The sequence below is a fragment of the Aspergillus melleus genome (genome assembly GCF_016097325.1).
Source record: "Aspergillus melleus strain CBS 546.65 chromosome Unknown contig5, whole genome shotgun sequence".
Classification (NCBI taxonomy): domain Eukaryota; kingdom Fungi; phylum Ascomycota; class Eurotiomycetes; order Eurotiales; family Aspergillaceae; genus Aspergillus; species Aspergillus melleus.
The window spans coordinates 3,812,746-3,829,332 of record NW_025763374.1 but is presented as its reverse complement, the minus strand read 5'-3'; the positions used below and the strand labels follow the sequence as shown (position 1 = coordinate 3,829,332).

The following is a 16,587-nucleotide window of genomic DNA, read 5'->3' as shown; positions in this document are numbered from 1 at the left end:
GTTGTATATACATCATAGACATCATTCGACGTAACGCATTCTCGATCATTAGATAGTACAGAAATGGCATGGCATGGCATCGTCCCAGCGAATGAATGAATCAGTTCCAACAGAACAAGAAGACCACAAAGCAAAAGGTAGACAAGACACCAGATGGACAAAATTGTCTTCGTATATAAGGTAAACAGAGTAAGGTGAGAGCAGAGTGAGAATCAGGTAAGGATGGAGTAAGAGTCAAGGAGATAAACCGGATATCCAACGAGCAGACTAGAAGGAAACAGAACAAAGGAAATAAATCAAGAGACAACTAGCGGAAGGGTCAAGAAGCAGAACAAAGGAAAGATTCGGGTATCGAGTAACAAGTCGCAAATAACAGACCCTCCCGGCGCGAGGATGTCTCATTCAACGCCGCCTGAATTGAGCAACGCCTGGTTGGATTCCGGGTTTAGTAAAAGCAGTGGTTAAGCGGACACCGAGCTAGACTCTACAGGAGTCCTTCTCAGCCTCATCCGCAGCACTCCCGCTTTCCCAGATCTCGACCTCGGCGGTGGCGTGATCGGTAGGTTCTGTGACAGGGGTTTTAGGCGCAGTTGCTTCCAGGATAGAAGAGATCGAAGAGACGCTAGAGAGCTTGCTTCGGGTATGGTGAGAGCTGCCTGAGGCTCGGGGCACGGACGGAACAGAGACCTTCTCAGGTTCGATGGCCTCCTCGTCATCGTAGATGATGGCGTACGAAAAGGCGTGGCAATCCTCGCCATAGTAGTCGGCCGTGTTCAGTTCACCCAACGGAGAGCGGGATTCCTCCATCATGACGGATTTCCGGGCTGCGGCGGCAGAGGATTCCTGCTGACGAGAACGAGGCAAGGAGATACCCAAATCTGCAGGAGGGATATTCTCCTTGCCTCGGGTGCTCGGTTCCACCTTGCCTTCGTCGTCACTGATATCCAACACACCGGTCGAGTGTTGCATCAGGTTGGTCATCTCCTCCTGCTCGGAGTCCACGTAGATATCAAAGGACCAGGAAGCAGGGGTTTTGGCGGGCTGGCTCTTGGGCTTGCCATTGGACAGAGCGGTCGCAATGGAGAACGGGCGGTTGACACTCTTTCTGGCGGTAGGATCGACACGGGATTTGGCGATTGTCGAGCGACGAGCGAATGGCTTGCAGGGTTTGGCCTGGGGGGAGCGGCCAGCAGGCTTCAGAGTGGGGGCGGATTTAGGAGTCGAAGGGGTTGCTCTGGGGGGCGCAGGCGATGACTTGACGGTAGTGAGAGCCACGCGGGAGGCCTTGAGGGGCTTGGAAGGGCCCTTGACGGGCTCGTGGTCGTCGTCGTCGGCACCACGCTTGCGTTTGGAGGAGTGGTTCAGGGTGACGGGGTCGATGTTCTCGGAGTCAATGTCGGACAGTGGCTGACGCTTGCTTGTCAAGAGAGCACCTGATGCAACGGACGGGTTAGCAAACTCGTACAAGGACTGTCGATCCGAAAGGTGGTGAGTTTAGCGTGGACATACCATTTTGCTTGTTCTGCACGTTCATCTTGGTCTTGAGCAAGGAGCGTACCCGCGGGGCATCCAGGCTGGCAAAGGGCTGTCGCACGGGAGTGGAAGTCATGGTGAGGGTGGCCATGATGGAGGGATTGAAAAAAATGAAGAAAGAAAGGGAAAAGACGCGACTTTCGGCGGGATTGAGGGATAAGACGGAGTTTATTTATCTGGATAGACGGGGGGTTTGTTTTGGTCGCGCGGGAGTGGGGTGGACGGATGATTGGCGGTCGGGCAGAAGTATAGAGGATCACTAAAGCGTAGTGCAGGACTGATGGTTGAATGGACGTGGTTCTCCTCGAGATGGATGGGAATCAGACGGATTGAATGGATTGAATGTTGAATGTCGAATGTACACGATCACACCTCGACCACCAGTGTTAGAGGGGATGAAGGGAAACAAAGGGAAGCAACAGGAGGAGGCGAAGGAGGATATAAAAGAAGCAAGCGAGGCAAGGGAAGAACGAAAGGGGAAAGGTAATTGAAGGGCAGGGAATCATGCAGGTCTGAACCGGTATGAAGGCTGAAGGGAATGAGCGAAGTGGGTGGAGGCGCGCGTAAGTCGTGACTTTCTCGTGAGTCGTGTCGCTCGCTCCATGCAAGGCGCGTCTTTACTAGAATTATTAGAATAATTATATTCACTATTATATCTTCGATCTGAAGAGATTCATCTCTAGAAGTACGGAGTAATAATTAATGAATGAATGAATTAACTAATTAATTAATTAATTGAACTCAATTCCCGTAACCACCCTACCTCTAGGTAACTACTTCTAGTAACTAGGTACTACAGTCTCCCTTCAACGCGTCCCCCAAGCACGTCCCTTTCTTGCTTTCTCCCTTATCTTCTTCCTTGCCGACCGTCCGTCGCGTGTCATCACTCGAACACGTATTCCATCCCATGTTTCACCGTCCTGCGTTTGTGCTGCATCTGCATTGCTCTTGCTGCCTCCCTTCCGGGAGAAAGACACCGCGACCGTCTCGCCTGTCCTGTAGACCTCAATCAAACGCAGATCCCTCTCGAGTCTCATTTGTCCGGCCTATTTTAGGTTGATTTGGCTCGTTCGTGCATCGTTAGTCCCCAGCCTGGGTTTCATCCTTCTGAACCCCTCTCTTCTTCCAGCTGGGAGGTGAGACGCTGCGAGGTTCGATGCCCCCTCGTGAGAATGAGATGATGTATTATAATACATTTTCACCCCGAGCATTCTCGTCGAAAGATCCTCTGAATGGTCGTTATGGTAGGTCTAGACGCTGCGTATGCATCGTACGCGCCCGGACGCATCTAGGATATAGTCATTCTTCGCGTCCGACGGGCAGCACTCCGGGCTCTGTACAATCTTCAAGACATTCTTGGCTGTCTGTCTTGTCTTGCCACTGGCGATCGGCAAGGTTGACGCCGCGCTATTCCGGTCCTTGAACCGTCATTTGCTGTCTTCGCAAACGCTTCTTCCATGGGTTACATCATGCTCTCGCGTCTTGGTTGGCTATTCTATAATTATATCCTTTTCTATCTTCATCCTGGTTCTCAATCGTGCAATATTATACATCCGTGACAATTCTTCCGTTCGCCTCCTTCCCGTTTGCAGTCGTCTCTCAGATCTCGTCCTCCCAAGGAATGCTGTCCATCGCGCCTCGTCGCTCGACCCCGCGGGCTGCGGCTCGCGTTGCCAGTCCCAACGCCTCGTTCATCACCTGCTGATAGCGGACCGGTTTCTCCTCCGTCGTCACGTCCTGCCCGACCTTGCCATCGGCTCGTCGCTGCTCGCGCCATCGCGCCACCTCCACCGCGTACGCTCCCACAAAGGTATCTCCGGCGGCGGTCGTGTCGAGCACCTGGCTGACCTTGGCGGCAGGCAGCTGGTTCGTGAATCGGTTGACGCCGTCGACCGGGCCGGAGGTCTTGGCCTCGGTGGCACTGTACCAGACGCCCTTGGACCCTAACGTGATGAGCACGTAGGTCACCCCTAGCTGGTGGAAGTACCGCGCCACCTTCTCGTTGCTGGGCTGACCCTCCGCGTCCGGAACAACCTTCAACAACTGCCCTGCCGGCGGAGACATCAGCCCCGCCTCCGTCTCGTTCATCACGAAGTGGTCCACCGCCGCATACACATCCTCTGGCAGTCCACCCGGCGGCGCAGGGGCCGGGTTGAACAGGACGTCCGGACCCACCTCGATGCCTCGCTTGCCCTCCGCCCGGTTCTTCACCTTGAACGCCGCCAGCTCCCGCAGAATCCCAATCGTTGTGTCCACGGGGATCTCCCCTTGCATGACAATCACGTCCGGCACGGGCGCCGCCAACCCCATGCCCAACACCTGCGGTTCCGGCTTCATGCCCTGGTAGTTGGCGCCGGGGGAGAACACAATGCGATTCTCGCCGCCGGCCGACTCGTCGACAACGATGACCGCCACGCCCGTGTAGGCATCCCCAATGACCTGGACGCGGGACGCATCAACGCCCGATTTCTCCAGCGTCGGTTTCAGCAGCGCGTCGAAGTGTCCGTCCAGTCCTCCCACGGCGCCAACCATTTCCACCTTGACGGGCGACTTGCCCGATGGCGGGGAGGGGTCGTTCTTCGATCGCGACAGCCGTCCGCAGGCAACGGCCTGGTTGGCGCCCTTGCCGCCGGCGCTAATGAAATACGACGAGGAAGTGATGGTCTCGCCGGCTTCGGGGAATCGAGGCGTCACGGACACCATGTCCACGTTTAAAGAGCCGATCACTCGGATTGTAGGAGCCATGGTCGCGTAGATCGTAGGTCGTAGATAGTCGATCGTCGAGGGTAGGTGAAACGCGGGGATGCGGGGGTCGGTCGGTCGATTGGATTCAGAGATGGATGGGGTGCTCGATAAGACGAGAATGGTTTACAAAAAATTCTCACTGGTGTCTTTGCGTCGCTCGTCGCTTCGTAATTTATCAATTGATCGCTAAATGGTCTGATGGATGAGGGACGGTGGGATGGTGGGATGAGGAAGGAAGAACAAGGATCGGGCGGGGGAAAGTCTGCGCGTCTGGGCTTGGCCTTACTACTTCGGGTGGAACTTTCTAGAGTTAGACCTGCGACCAGATCACTATGGTGAGTTTCGGTGTAGAAGATTAGTAAAATTCTGCTTAAGCATTGAAATGTTGGGGGTAAAAACTCAATTGCACAAGCATCGAATCTCTTTCCATATGAGATACATACTTAGCTGATCTCTAGACGGCGTCACTCAAAAGCGAATCAACTCGGCACTATGTACGGACTCTCAAATAGACAGACTAAACAGGTGCTTTGACCCTTAACCACGGCGGGACGCTTTGATAGCCCTTTAACATCAGAAGCGGGGACTTGAGCATATGCCTTGTGCGCGCTGGATGCAACCTAGCTTGAGCATACATGGTGGAACAATGGGACAGTGAACTAGTCGGGCAGGGCTCGGCCTATCAATGCGCGAGATACCTGAGAGCCTGCAGCGAATTCTCGTTTGGGGTTGAGACCCTGGAAGACTGTTATCATTGCACAGACCGTGCGCACAAAAGCGATATAAAAGGCTCCAATTCATCCTAAAGAGGGGGGCGGGGAGGGGGTTGCCTTCGTTTGCTTATTCACTTAAAGGCCACTGTGAATCAAGTATTCTCGACTTATCTGTCGTAAACATTGGCTTAAGTCTGCCACATATCTCACACCCCATCACATCACGCCTACTCACGATGTCTAATACCAATGCAAACGCTCGAAGGGAGGTCAACGACGCGCTCATTAGCTCTGGAAGCGCTGCCGTCGGACTAATGGTTGACACTGCCAACTCCTCTGTTGAAAAGCGGCGCAAGAACAAAGAGGAGAGGGAGAGACGCAAGGCTGAAAGGAAGACTGCTAAGGAAATGGCTGAAGCCGCTGTTCGTACTAACCTCAAGGAGTTAACCCCCTTGAGCTCTCTAGGCATGTGCTAACGATTGTTATTAACGATAGAAGGGTGGTCCCTCTAGCTAGAGATAAGCCCTCCAACGCCTCGCGGATCGTGTGTAACCGGATGGACGGTTCTTACAGTCGTTTCATCCACAGCACAGCCTGTCTTGCCATCAGTCGTTGACTGTTGTCTCTGAAATCTTGGTTCTTTCACTTGCAGATCTTAGGGGTGGATTGGTGACGCAGCGCAGCGTGGTCCCTCTCGTTGGCCTAATTTCATGCTACTGGAACTCTTAAGAACCTGCTTTTATTGAGCATCTCTTTTGCCGAGTCAAATACAACATCGAAGCACCGTTCAACAAGTCCAAGTTTTTCAATCCTAGTATAAGCATAATTTCATTTTCTATAGTTTGGACGTGATGCACGCCAAGAAAATTGTAAGCCGCCTGAGGCACTCAATCCCGTGCGCAACCAACGATTAAAAACGGGTCGCAGCGGCCTCGTCCCCATCGCTCTTCTGTCGAGCAGCTCCTGGTTCATCAAAGTCGTAATCCCCCAGTGATCATCCCCCACCAATCCTTTCTCCAATCCTATGGAAACTAACGCGCTTGTCGACCTCGTTCACGAGGTGCAGGGTCAGCTTTGGGTTGACAAGGTGAACGAGACCCACAGAACGGGCCGCCTCTGTCCGTGGGTGTCGACTTTCCATCCCGACAAGCTCCCCTGCCAACTTGAAGGTACCTTTCATTATGGGGCATTCAATGCCGGCATAAAGATGGTCTTTAGTGACAGAACCGCCTGGATGGTTCGTTTCCCTCGTGTGGGGAGGGTCTCTGACGACTACGCCGACGAGAAGGTAGCTATGGAGGTGACGGCTCTGAATATTATCCGTAACAGGACCACTATTCCTGTTCCCAGGGTCCATGCGTGGGGCCCGGCGGCCACCAATTCACTTAGTCTAGGTCCGTTTATCATGATGGACTTCATTGACGGTGTGAGCCTTAACGACCTCCTTCGGGACCCTGACGCCGAGCGACCTAGCAGAGTTATGAGGGAGAATATCAGCGATGGCGATGTTGAATTTATCTACAGGCAGTTGGCAAATTTCCTGCTCCAGCTTTTCAAGCTCGATCACGACCGCATCGGTAGCCTTACGCCGCCACGTACTGAATCGCAAAGCCCGACACCGCAACGGCCGCTAACGTTTAAGGCTCATAGCATCCTACAGAACGGAGGCGTCAACACTTTCGGTACGCCTTGCTGTCTTCCTATTCCGGTTTTCCCCTAATTCTGTGACCATGTATATTGATTAAGCAAATTATGTTTAGGTGATCGAGCCCAGGGGTTCGCGACGACGACCGAATATTTTGAATATGTCCTTACACAAGACTGGGACCAGCTTGTCCACCAGCCGAACTCGACCGATGATTCGTATGATGCTCAAACCAAATACGTGGCTTTCAAGATCCTAAAAAGCCTGATACCTGACTTGGTCCACGCGAAATATGACCGTACCAAGTTCAAGCTGATTTGCGACGATCTCGGCCTAGCGAATCTAATTGTCCGGGGCAGGGAAGATCTCACTGTCGTTGGAGTTGTGGATCTGGAATGGTCATACATCGGACCCGCGCAGCTGTTTGGCTCAGCGCCATGGTGGCTTCTCCAAGACAGGCCCGTCAATAGCACGTGGGATTGCACGGATGACGAGCCGCCTAAGATTGCCGCCCGGTACTTCAGATGTCTAGAGCTTTTTATACGTGTCCTGGAGGAGGAAGAAACTAAAATGCCTGAGCATAAAGACAGAGAGCTCTCCGATCTTGTCAAGTGGTCACAGGCCTCCGGGGCCATGTGGCTCCATATGCTCATCTCATCTGGCTTCAATGATTATCGCAGCTTTCCTTTTACCCAGTTGCGCCGACATTTTGGGACCGAGTGGACGAGGCGCGAGAAGATATTTGACAATGCAGAGGAGCTTGAGGTGTTCGCGGCGAGGAAGGTGAGCGAGCTGGACAAGTATGATGAAGCTTTGGACGAGATGGAGGACGAGAAAGCGCTTGTGGATAACGGGAACATGACAAAGGAGGAATTCATAGCCAACAACCTAATAACAGAGCCAGGCTCCATCCCTCGCTCTCCCTCGTCTGCCCTTAACGACGATCCAAGAAATGACGATGGTTTGTTCTACAAGGCGGTTGCTTGGCTTGGCTTGCAAGCTGCAAACTTGAGACATATGTGGTAATCGCTGCTTCCAGGAGTTGCATGGTCCAAGGTCTGCTACATGCCAAGACATAAAGCGTTATTCGATTATATATATGGAATCTTCAACTATTTACTTTGTTCGTCAATTTGGTGTTCATGGGTGATACACTCGTATAGCTTGTCCTCATGGAGGAACGATGAGATTTACAAGATGCAATTCATTGTGCTAAATACGGCATCTCCTTCCTCTGTCAGTCTGCCGAATATCTGTCACGATAGTCGCAATTTGAAACTCTGGAACAACGCATGAACTAAGAATTGTACACCTAGCCAGTCGCTCACCATCCTAAAACGTGCCCGTGACACAGAGCCAACCTAGCTGTTCAGACTTCACAACTGTTAGCAATCATGCAATACAATCCAGACCCAACACTTACTTAACATAGATCGACTTCGGCTCCGTATACGACTTCAACCCATAAGCCCCAAGCTCCCTACCAAAGCCCGACTGCTTCGACCCTCCAAACGGCACCTGATAATGCAGCATCGTCACACAATTAATACCCACCGTGCCGCTCTCCAGCCGCGAGCTAATCCTCATGGCCCGGTTGATATCCTTCGTAAACACCGCCGCATTCAACCCATACTCGGTATCGTTCGCCATCTGCAGAAAATCCTCCTCGTCCTTGAACGTCCGCACGCACGCCACAGGCCCGAAGATCTCGTTCCTGTACACCGCTGCCTGCGGATCTGGGTTATACAGCACCGTGGGCTCAAAGAAGTAGCCCGTTTCGCCGTGCTGTTTGCCGCCTGTCAGGATTTGTGTTTTGCCCGCGTCTTCGCTGAAGAAGGTCTGCACTCGCGTGAACTGCGCTTTATCGGCCAATGGCCCGAACTGGGTATCTTTGCTGTTTGGGTCGCCGATGTTTTCGGCCGAGGCCTTGATGCTTTCGACGAATGCGGCGATGAATTTCTCTGCGATGCTCTCCTGGACGTAGACGCGGGACGCCGCGATGCAGATCTGTCCGGAATTTGAGGTGATGGCTTTCGTGGCCCATTGGACTGCGTTGTCGAGGTTGCAGTCGTCAAAGATCCCCGCCGGTGTCTTGCCTCCGAGTTCGAGCGTCACACGCTTCAGGTTGCTTTCTGCGGCGGCGCGCTGGATCTTCTTGCCCGTTAGGCCGGATCCCGTGAAGCTGATCTTGCGGATGTCAGGATGTCGCGCGAGGAGCTCGCCCGTGGCTCCGGCGCCGTTGAGGACTTGGAGGACACCCGGAGGGAGAATGTCCGTCAGGAGGGATGCCAGACGCAGGGCCGAGAGGGGACTCTTCTCGCTCGGCTTGAGGATGATGACGTTTCCGGTGGCTAGGGCCGGGGCGGCTTTGAAGGCGGTCGTGGCCATGGGGCCGTTCCAGGGCAGGATGCCGGCGCAGACACCGAGTGGCTCGTGCTGGACAATCTTGAGGAATCCATCGTCAGCGGGGAAGGTCTCGCCGGCGTGCTTGTCGGCCCAACCGGCGTAGTCTGATTTTGGTGCTGAGGTTAGCATTTGGTTCACGGACTTTGGTCGGTCTGTATAGACATGAATACAGGGGCCATGGCAGAGGTGCACGTACATTCGAATATATCGGCCGTGAACTGCGCTTCGCCGATACCATTGGTAACGGGCTTGCCCATGGCGATTCGGTCCAACCAGGCAAGCTCCTCCTTGTTCTCTTCAATGGCTTTGGCAATGCGCTTCAGAACGCGACCTCGTTCTTGGGACGTGATTCCAGCCCAGGCCTTGTTCCGGAATGCAGCCTGGGCACTGCGCACTGCCTGGTCGACATCATCCGATACGGCATATTGGATCTTATCGGTGACGAGACTGCCATCGGCTGGGTTGTAGATGGAGAATCGCTCGGGGGAGCTCGACTCTGTGAACTTTTCCTCGTCAGTACCTAATGTTTTGAGTTTATAAGGCATGATACCTACTTCGCCATTGATAAACAGCTGAGTGGGGATAGGAAAGGGGTTTTCGATGACGGTCATTCTGGCAGTGCGAAGTGTATAACCGACTGACTGTGCTTGGATGTTGGGGAACACACTCAACCTCTCGTCTCGATCGCAGTTCGATCACGGATATTTATCGTCAGTCAATCATGCAATATGTAACAATGCCCCTCGGTCAATCCGACCACTATGATTGCCCAGACGTGCATAAGAAGAGGGTGATGACCTGCGCCCAGAAACAACCCCTCACGCATCAAGTCACGATGGCAAGGAAAACCCTAGTCTCCGCCGGTCCAGACATGCAGCTCGCAGCGGGGGATCGTCGCTTTCCTCGGTTGACCAAGCTTTCCTGTCTGGATAGCAGGCATAAGTTGCACAAAATCCTGATTGGGTATTATTTTTCGAGTTATACCTGAGGAGAACCTTCGACCAGGTGATGGCCAAGTCGCCGGATGTGAGACTGAAGTATTCCGTGGATGTCGGATCTCGGATATCCTTTTGCGCTTGGCCTGCATGGATACAGATGCGGGCGAAGAATTGCTACACAGGTCTACTTAAGGGGGGCCTATGCTAGCCATCATTGGTGTGTTCTGACTTTGTGACACAACCTCAGAGAAGGGAAACTCCGTTCACCAGGTTTGGCACAATCTCTTTCCCCCTGAGTAGGTACCACTATATCAGTTCCCATTCCCCTCCATTCCTTCAATCAATCAATTACCAATCCATCCACCGCAATGGCATCCGTGGCATCCAGAATCTTTGCCATCACCGGTGGCGCATCCGGCATGGGTGCCGCCACCGCTCGTCTCCTCGCCCATCGAGGAGCAGCAGCAGTAGCGATAGGCGATCTCTCGACGCAGCACTTCCCCGAGCTCATTAAATCCGTCAAAACGATCAACCCGTCTACCGAAGTGCACTGCACCTCTCTAAACGTGACATCGTCATCCGCCGTCGACGAATGGGTGCGAACTATCGTCTCGACATTCGGGGATCTTCATGGCGCCGCCAACGTGGCTGGCATCCCGCAGGCCACGGGAGTTCGCCAGTCGCCTAATATTGCTGAGGAGGACGAGGAGACCTGGAAGAAGATTCTCAGTGTCAATCTGGATGGCGTCTTCCACGCCACAAAGGCGCAGGTTCGCGCCATGAAGGACCTGCAGAAGGGGGATCGCAGCATTGTGAATATCGCCAGCATTGCGTCGATGATGCATAGCCCTGATGTGTTTGCGTATGGGGCCTCGAAGGCCGCGTGTGCGCATTTCTCGACCTCCGTGGCGAAGGATACCCTGGCTTCGGGAATCAGGGTGAATGCGGTGTCGCCGGGTGAGTGATCTTGTTTACTTCGTTTCTTCCGTGCCTGATAGGGCACGTCTAGGTATGTACCAATATTGCTGATTGATGAGTAGGCGCTACTGTGACTCCTATGCTTGGAAAGTTCATTCCACAGGCCAAGACAGAAGAGCAGCTGAAGGAGTCCTGGAAGAAGTGGGGTCTGGAACTAATTGGACCTGATGACGTTGCTAGGACGATTGTCTGGTTGTTGAGTGAGGATTCGCGGCCTGTATATGGAGCGAATATCAATGTCGGGGCTGGGCTTCCTTGAGTGATGCGTTTGTTTAGCCTTTTTGATAAGGGAGAAGAAAGAATTTGACAGTCCTCGTGATAGATATTGGAATAAGACTTATATGTGACTGAGAGCATATTTAGGGTACGCATTGTATGAAGACCAGCCCATCATTCCGTGGAAGAACAAGAGAACACCTGATGAACAAGACACAACTAAGTTTGTTACTGGCCATTGAAATCAAATTGCTTGAAATGGAGCCACACGCATATAATCTGTCTGTTGGAGACTAATAAAGAGCGGGTAGCGCAAAAAACAAAAACGAAACCGTCAGCGACAGGACTCGAACCTGTGCGGGCGAACCCAATAGATGAGATAGATGAGGATCCATTCTAGTCTATCGCCTTAACCACTCGGCCACACTGACTGGTGATGCTAAGGTACTCAGATTTTGGCTCTATGAGCCAAAGGGAATGTTGCAGCCTGTGTGCTTTAGAAAAGCGATGGACAACACTAGTATCAACATGAATCAGCACTGCTCTCAGTTACATCCATTATGTCAAGGCTGCCTAGGTTCAAAGATAAGAAGAACGTATTTCGCACCATTTCAGTTCCCAATGTAGGATGTTAGAGATTGATGTTGACATTGCTTGCATCTGAATCGGAGACAATGCCAATTATGCCATACAGCCAACGAGGCAGTCAAGGTTGACGCAACTGGTTTAATATCTTGGTCGCTCTATGAGGATCAAAACTAGCGTAGCGATGAGCGATGTCAATTACTACCCTAGTAGTGAGCTTGATTGGTTGCGCGTATATCTTTGAGGTTTTTCTCGATTGACCTTGATCATTGTACCGAGAGCAAGAATGTTATTCTGGCCTTTATCCGTCAGGGCAAATCGTCACTCAGTAATTCACATAAAGCATAAATATTCTCTGAGTCAGCAGCATCAGTCAGTGTGGCCGAGTGGTTAAGGCGATAGACTAGAATGGATCCTCATCTATCTCATCTATTGGGTTCGCCCGCACAGGTTCGAGTCCTGTCGCTGACGATCTTTTTGGCTTTTTATCACACGATACACGGTATTCTTGCAGTCAGAGATTGGGCCTTTTTTTGTGTCTCAGATTAAGAGGGCCCCTTTTTTACGTGCTGTGCAAAATATTCATAGTCGTACGAGTCTTCGTCTGTGGGTTTAATCCGCAGGATGAAACATATTGGAGCTTACGACGGGCAGCCAAGATGAAAATGGACCAAGTGATTGCAATATATACCCAAGTTGCTTATACGGTTCGTTACAGGCTTTTCTATCAAGATGATCCCAGCAGGTCTACGATCGCGCAGTCCTCTTCTTACTGACCAAAGCTGGAAGATCGTCGATTTTCGCAGTGCCCTCAAGGATTCCTAACAAATCGTTAGAACGGTCAAACCAAGCAAAAGAACAAGATCGGGCAGACTCACCATGAACAGACACAAACAGCGGGAACTCCTCCAACTGGTCATTCTTAGCAAGAAAGTCCCTAACCGCATAGGCAGTCGAAGTCCCTTGCAACACCTGACCGTTCAATTCCGTCTTCTCGATCTCATCGACACTAACTCCCTTCTCAGCTGCATGGCACGCAGACCGAAAGTTTCTGCCCGCGCTACAAGATGCCACCAGATCAGCGATGCCGGCGCTCTCTTCTGTAAATGTCCTCTCTTCAACAGACTTGGGGAACCAGTATCGTCCGAACCGGACCATCTCTAGGACTCCGAGACGGATAATGGCGGCCTTTCCGTTCTCTCCCCATCCTTTCCCCACGACGAAGCCTGCGGCCAGAGCGATGATGTTCTTCAACGCACCGCCTAGGGCAACCGCAGCGACATCGCGCACGCAGTGGACGTGGAAGTACGGCCGTTCAAACAAGTCCTCGAGCAAGGTTGAGTCCACGTGCGGGTATTCTTGCGGCATTGGCTCGAGGTGGATGCGCGTGGCCTTGCTCTTCTTTTGTCGTTGCACGTCAATTTTGATCAGGTTGTCTTCAGGGGCGCTGTGGGGTTTGTTCAGATCCATAGGAGGAGGATCGTAGCCGATGGTGGTTTCGCAGAATCTCTCGGCCGCTACCTCTGTGGCGATGTTGGCGCCAGAAAGAGCACCGCAGTAGATGCCCAGTTTCTCCATGATCAGCTCGGAATACAACGTCACTGTTCCATCCGAGACGTCGACGCCCTTGATACAGGAGATGCCACGGGCATATGGTAAGTGGTGGCCCTTGATCTGGTCCAGCGTTTTGGAGATGAATTGGTGCGGCAGGTTGAAGACTAGCAGGGTGGCATCCTTGACCGTTGCTGGTAGGTCAGGGTTGGCGACCACATTGTCGGGGAGTGTGATGTCAGGCAGGTACTTGACATTCTCGTGTACTTTGTTAATCACCTGCGTGAGCTTGTATGTCTGGTCGCCTAACTGCTTGCGGTGTTTTGAGGACTCGGGAATCTGAATGTCTTCTTCGAACACCCACATACGCACTTCCTCTTCGAAGATGTCGGGGTGTGCTTTGGTATTCTCGGCGACGATTTTTGCAATCGTTGAGCCCCTGGATATACATAAGTAAAGATATTCAGGCGGCCGTGGGAGAAGCAAGGGGCTAGATTTTCGCTGTACCAATTCCCTGAGCCAATCACGGCTACTCTATGTTTTCGCTGCGGAGGAGACATGGTTGTGATTTATTTCCAAAAGGTCAAAATCAGTTAAGTAAAATCGAGGACGAAATGTGTAACGGAAACCAGAACCGTGATTTGGTCAATTGTGTTGGTTTATATCCCTGGTTAGTAGGTTGGTCCGTGCTATGTCGTCATAGCTATGTGTTCATCGCCTCCGTTGGTTTCCGCTGGGCACGGTTTCCAACATCAGGTTTCCTTGTTCCTAGGCTTCTAACATTCCAACAAGGGACCGAATTATCTATTCTTGGTTAAGAAGGAAAACGAGCTCGTCATGGGAATAGCATGCCCGCCATGCGCGGTAGCCTGCCTGCCTGCCTCATGGTGTGTCTCGCCGAACAAGATGTAGTAAGCAAGAGGGAGAATCCGATTCTGGCTTAATCAGGATTCACAATTCAAAAACGGTGGCCCCGGTGGTAAAATGAAATTGTGGTGGTTTCCTAGGTGGCTTGGAAGAATGGGTGGGAAATTCCGCTTGGGTGGGTATTTGAAGACTACGATACTACACCGTATAATATTGTTCACTAGAAGATGTTATAGAATAAATTTAAGCATTACATGCCAAGAGAAAAATCCACGTTGATTCTTACCTTATTTCCCCGCGACACTCAGTCTTAAGCTGTGTCATGTTGTCATGTAAATCGACCCAAATGGCAAGCGGTTAATATCCGTCGGAACCGGTCCGAAAGGATCGCCATGTCGGACTGCTCCGAAGGTTGACTCGCGTGGCTCCGGCCTCTACTGTCTCCCTCTTTATATCCATCTCAACTCGCTCTGCACCAGTTGGTTCTACCTACTCTGTTGCCTCTCCTATCCCGCTCGCCTCAAGGGTTCATCTATTTTCAGTATACTCAAGCAGTGCTCGCTTTCTGCCAACTGAAAACGCGGCATCATGCCGAACCCTGTTTCCCGTGCTTTGCGCTCGTCACCCCGTGGGTGGAATTCAGCTATCGCGGGCAAAACATGGATTAGATACTCGTCCAGCCGCACCTCACCGACCGTGGCTTTGCTTTATCAGGCCATTGATCCGCCTGTCATCAATGGTGTGCGCAAACCCCGGAAACCAGGAGGTAGGAATTTCGGGCATTCCCGAAACCGTCAAGGATCCTTTATCCGTTGAGTGATTTTGAACGACCCATTGAAAGGCCTTGTAGTAAATCCAAGAAAGCTACCTTACTAACTTTCTCCAGGCTACCAAGACTCCGGAGCTGACATTGCCTACACTCTCCGAACAAAAGGCCTCGATGTGGTCACCCCAAGCAGCTCCCCGCAGGAGCATGAGGGGTGGTGTTTCCCCGACACAGAAGAGGGCATATACTCTGCCGTGCAGCAAGGCGTTACACATCTGTGGGCGAACACGATCCTGTTCTCGTCGCATCCGCTTCAAATCTCCAAGAAACTAGACGCCCATGCCTCAGACCTCTATATCGTGGGCCAGCCACCTAGCCTAGTTGAGAAATTTGACGACAAGGCGTACCTGAACGGCAAGCTCCGAGATCTCGGTGGCTTCACTCTCCCTCGCTCCTGGATGGTCAGCGATTCCGATGATCTGGACCAGCTGGTTAACTCTATCGATCAGTACCCCGTGGTGGGGAAACCGGTCCGTGGTCGAGGGAGCCACGGCGTCAAGGTCTGTCATGATGATGCCGAGCTTAAAGCCCATGTGCAGACTCTGCTTGGTGAATCCCCTCTCGTTATGCTGGAGGAGTTTCTGGCCGGCGAGGAGGCGACAATTACCGTGATGCCTCCATCCCCGGGTCGGCCGCGGCACTGGAGTACCTTGCCCGTTGTGAGGTTCAACCATGCGGATGGTATCGCGCCGTACAATGGCGTCGTCGCGGTGACTGCCAACTCCCGGGTGGCTTCGGAGGAGGAGATGAAAGATCCTGCGTTTGGGGATATCATGGATCAATGTGCGAAGATTGCCGAATTGATTGGGGCAACGGCTCCAATTCGGGTGGATATACGACGGTTCAGCAAGGACTCTTCTTTTGCGCTCTTTGACATCAACATGAAGCCGGTAAGTTCATATGACGTTTTAATTTCTGGATGAGCTTGGCTACTTACCCGGTGTGAATTATAGAACATGACGGGGCCTGGTCGTCCGGGACGCGAAGATCAAGCAAGTTTGACTGCTCTGTCTGCGGCAGCTCTCGGCTGGGACTATGGGACTTTGCTGAAGAATATTCTGCAGACAGCTCAACCGTTGAACGTGTTTCGCAAGTATCGCAGTCCGTTTTAGACAGTGGTAACAAGGTCTTTCCCACATAGGCCGTGTATAAAAGTTTCTCTCATCATTTGAAACTGAGTTTCATTTTCGATAGATAGGTTATGCGTTATTCTTGCAAGAACCCTTTCACGGAGCAGAGGCGAATTGAAATTTATGCAGAGACTGACTGAATGTGACATTCCGGAACTAGCTTGGGGAAATGACTGACTTCTGGGTTCGCAACGATTAAAGATCTATACAACTCGTTTGTGCATTCCCCCCCTTTTCCTTCTCTTATTCATTCTCCAAGATAGACCGCAAATGCAGGTCACAAATGCAGGCCGAATTAACTAAAACAAGCCAAAATATGCAACATCGTTCAATGTATTCCAGATTAGTAAAGGATCAGCCGGTCTAAGCAAGGGATATTGAGAATGACCTGCTTGACCGCCATTGACCCTTGTTATACTGTATGATATGTCACAAGGGTGATCCTACTAGCCAC

The 16,587-nt window shown here is 52.0% G+C and overlaps 8 protein-coding genes and 2 non-coding genes across 10 annotated transcripts; 5 read left to right on the top strand and 5 right to left on the bottom strand.

The window, feature by feature from the left end:
* Positions 1-477: 477 nt before the first annotated feature.
* Positions 478-1,624, bottom strand: LDX57_009681 (uncharacterized protein; the record flags this gene model as incomplete). The annotated part of the gene is made up of 2 exons (XM_046091412.1): positions 478-1,433; positions 1,510-1,624. The coding sequence occupies 2 exons, from the start codon at positions 1,622-1,624 to the stop codon at positions 478-480; spliced, it is 1,071 nt and encodes a 356-aa protein (XP_045947389.1).
* Positions 1,625-3,132: 1,508 nt separating this feature from the next.
* RBK1 (ribokinase) lies at positions 3,133-4,278 on the bottom strand (the record flags this gene model as incomplete). The annotated part of the gene is made up of 1 exon (XM_046091411.1): positions 3,133-4,278. One exon carries the CDS (start codon positions 4,276-4,278, stop codon positions 3,133-3,135), a length of 1,146 nt encoding a protein of 381 aa, XP_045947388.1.
* A 949-nt stretch (positions 4,279-5,227) lies between these two features.
* On the top strand, positions 5,228-5,467 carry LDX57_009679 (uncharacterized protein; the record flags this gene model as incomplete). The annotated part of the gene is made up of 1 exon (XM_046091410.1): positions 5,228-5,467. The coding sequence occupies one exon, from the start codon at positions 5,228-5,230 to the stop codon at positions 5,465-5,467; it is 240 nt and encodes a 79-aa protein (XP_045947387.1).
* A 758-nt stretch (positions 5,468-6,225) lies between these two features.
* LDX57_009678 (phosphotransferase family protein) lies at positions 6,226-7,662 on the top strand (the record flags this gene model as incomplete). The annotated part of the gene is made up of 2 exons (XM_046091409.1): positions 6,226-6,673; positions 6,752-7,662. 2 exons carry the CDS (start codon positions 6,226-6,228, stop codon positions 7,660-7,662), a joined length of 1,359 nt encoding a protein of 452 aa, XP_045947386.1.
* A 335-nt stretch (positions 7,663-7,997) lies between these two features.
* LDX57_009677 (aldehyde dehydrogenase family protein) lies at positions 7,998-9,653 on the bottom strand (the record flags this gene model as incomplete). Its single annotated transcript, XM_046091408.1, has 3 exons — positions 7,998-8,010; positions 8,060-9,146; positions 9,239-9,653. The coding sequence occupies 3 exons, from the start codon at positions 9,651-9,653 to the stop codon at positions 7,998-8,000; spliced, it is 1,515 nt and encodes a 504-aa protein (XP_045947385.1).
* Positions 9,654-10,348: 695 nt separating this feature from the next.
* Positions 10,349-11,217, top strand: fgaDH (chanoclavine-I dehydrogenase easD; the record flags this gene model as incomplete). The annotated part of the gene is made up of 2 exons (XM_046091407.1): positions 10,349-10,937; positions 11,021-11,217. 2 exons carry the CDS (start codon positions 10,349-10,351, stop codon positions 11,215-11,217), a joined length of 786 nt encoding a protein of 261 aa, XP_045947384.1.
* Positions 11,218-11,506: 289 nt separating this feature from the next.
* LDX57_009675 lies at positions 11,507-11,605 on the bottom strand. Its single transcript has one exon. It is a non-coding gene; the product is annotated as a tRNA-Ser (tRNA).
* A 526-nt stretch (positions 11,606-12,131) lies between these two features.
* Positions 12,132-12,230, top strand: LDX57_009674. Its single transcript has one exon. It is a non-coding gene; the product is annotated as a tRNA-Ser (tRNA).
* An 8-nt stretch (positions 12,231-12,238) lies between these two features.
* GPD1_2 (glycerol-3-phosphate dehydrogenase family protein) lies at positions 12,239-14,138 on the bottom strand. The gene is made up of 3 exons (XM_046091406.1): positions 13,818-14,138; positions 12,638-13,749; positions 12,239-12,580 (listed from the first exon to the last, which is right to left on the bottom strand). The coding sequence occupies exons 1-3, from the start codon at positions 13,868-13,870 to the stop codon at positions 12,507-12,509; spliced, it is 1,239 nt and encodes a 412-aa protein (XP_045947383.1). The 5' UTR covers positions 13,871-14,138; the 3' UTR covers positions 12,239-12,506.
* An 806-nt stretch (positions 14,139-14,944) lies between these two features.
* LDX57_009672 (uncharacterized protein) lies at positions 14,945-16,467 on the top strand. Its single transcript, XM_046091405.1, has 2 exons — positions 14,945-15,893; positions 15,957-16,467. Exons 1-2 carry the CDS (start codon positions 15,402-15,404, stop codon positions 16,113-16,115), a joined length of 651 nt encoding a protein of 216 aa, XP_045947382.1. The 5' UTR covers positions 14,945-15,401; the 3' UTR covers positions 16,116-16,467.
* Positions 16,468-16,587: the final 120 nt, after the last annotated feature.

Excerpts from the sequence above, each read along its gene's own strand:
- GPD1_2 (XM_046091406.1), bottom strand. The coding sequence starts at position 13,870 with ATGTCTCCTCCGCAGCGAAAACATAGAGTAGCCGTGATTGGCTCAGGG. Across the intron at positions 13,750-13,817 it reads GTGATTGGCTCAGGGAATTG|GGGCTCAACGATTGCAAAAA; the intron begins GTACAGCGAAAA and ends ATGTATATCCAG. Across the intron at positions 12,581-12,637 it reads GCTGTTTGTGTCTGTTCATG|GAATCCTTGAGGGCACTGCG; the intron begins GTGAGTCTGCCC and ends ACGATTTGTTAG.
- LDX57_009672 (XM_046091405.1), top strand. The coding sequence starts at position 15,402 with ATGGTCAGCGATTCCGATGATCTGGACCAGCTGGTTAACTCTATCGAT. Across the intron at positions 15,894-15,956 it reads TTGACATCAACATGAAGCCG|AACATGACGGGGCCTGGTCG; the intron begins GTAAGTTCATAT and ends TGTGAATTATAG.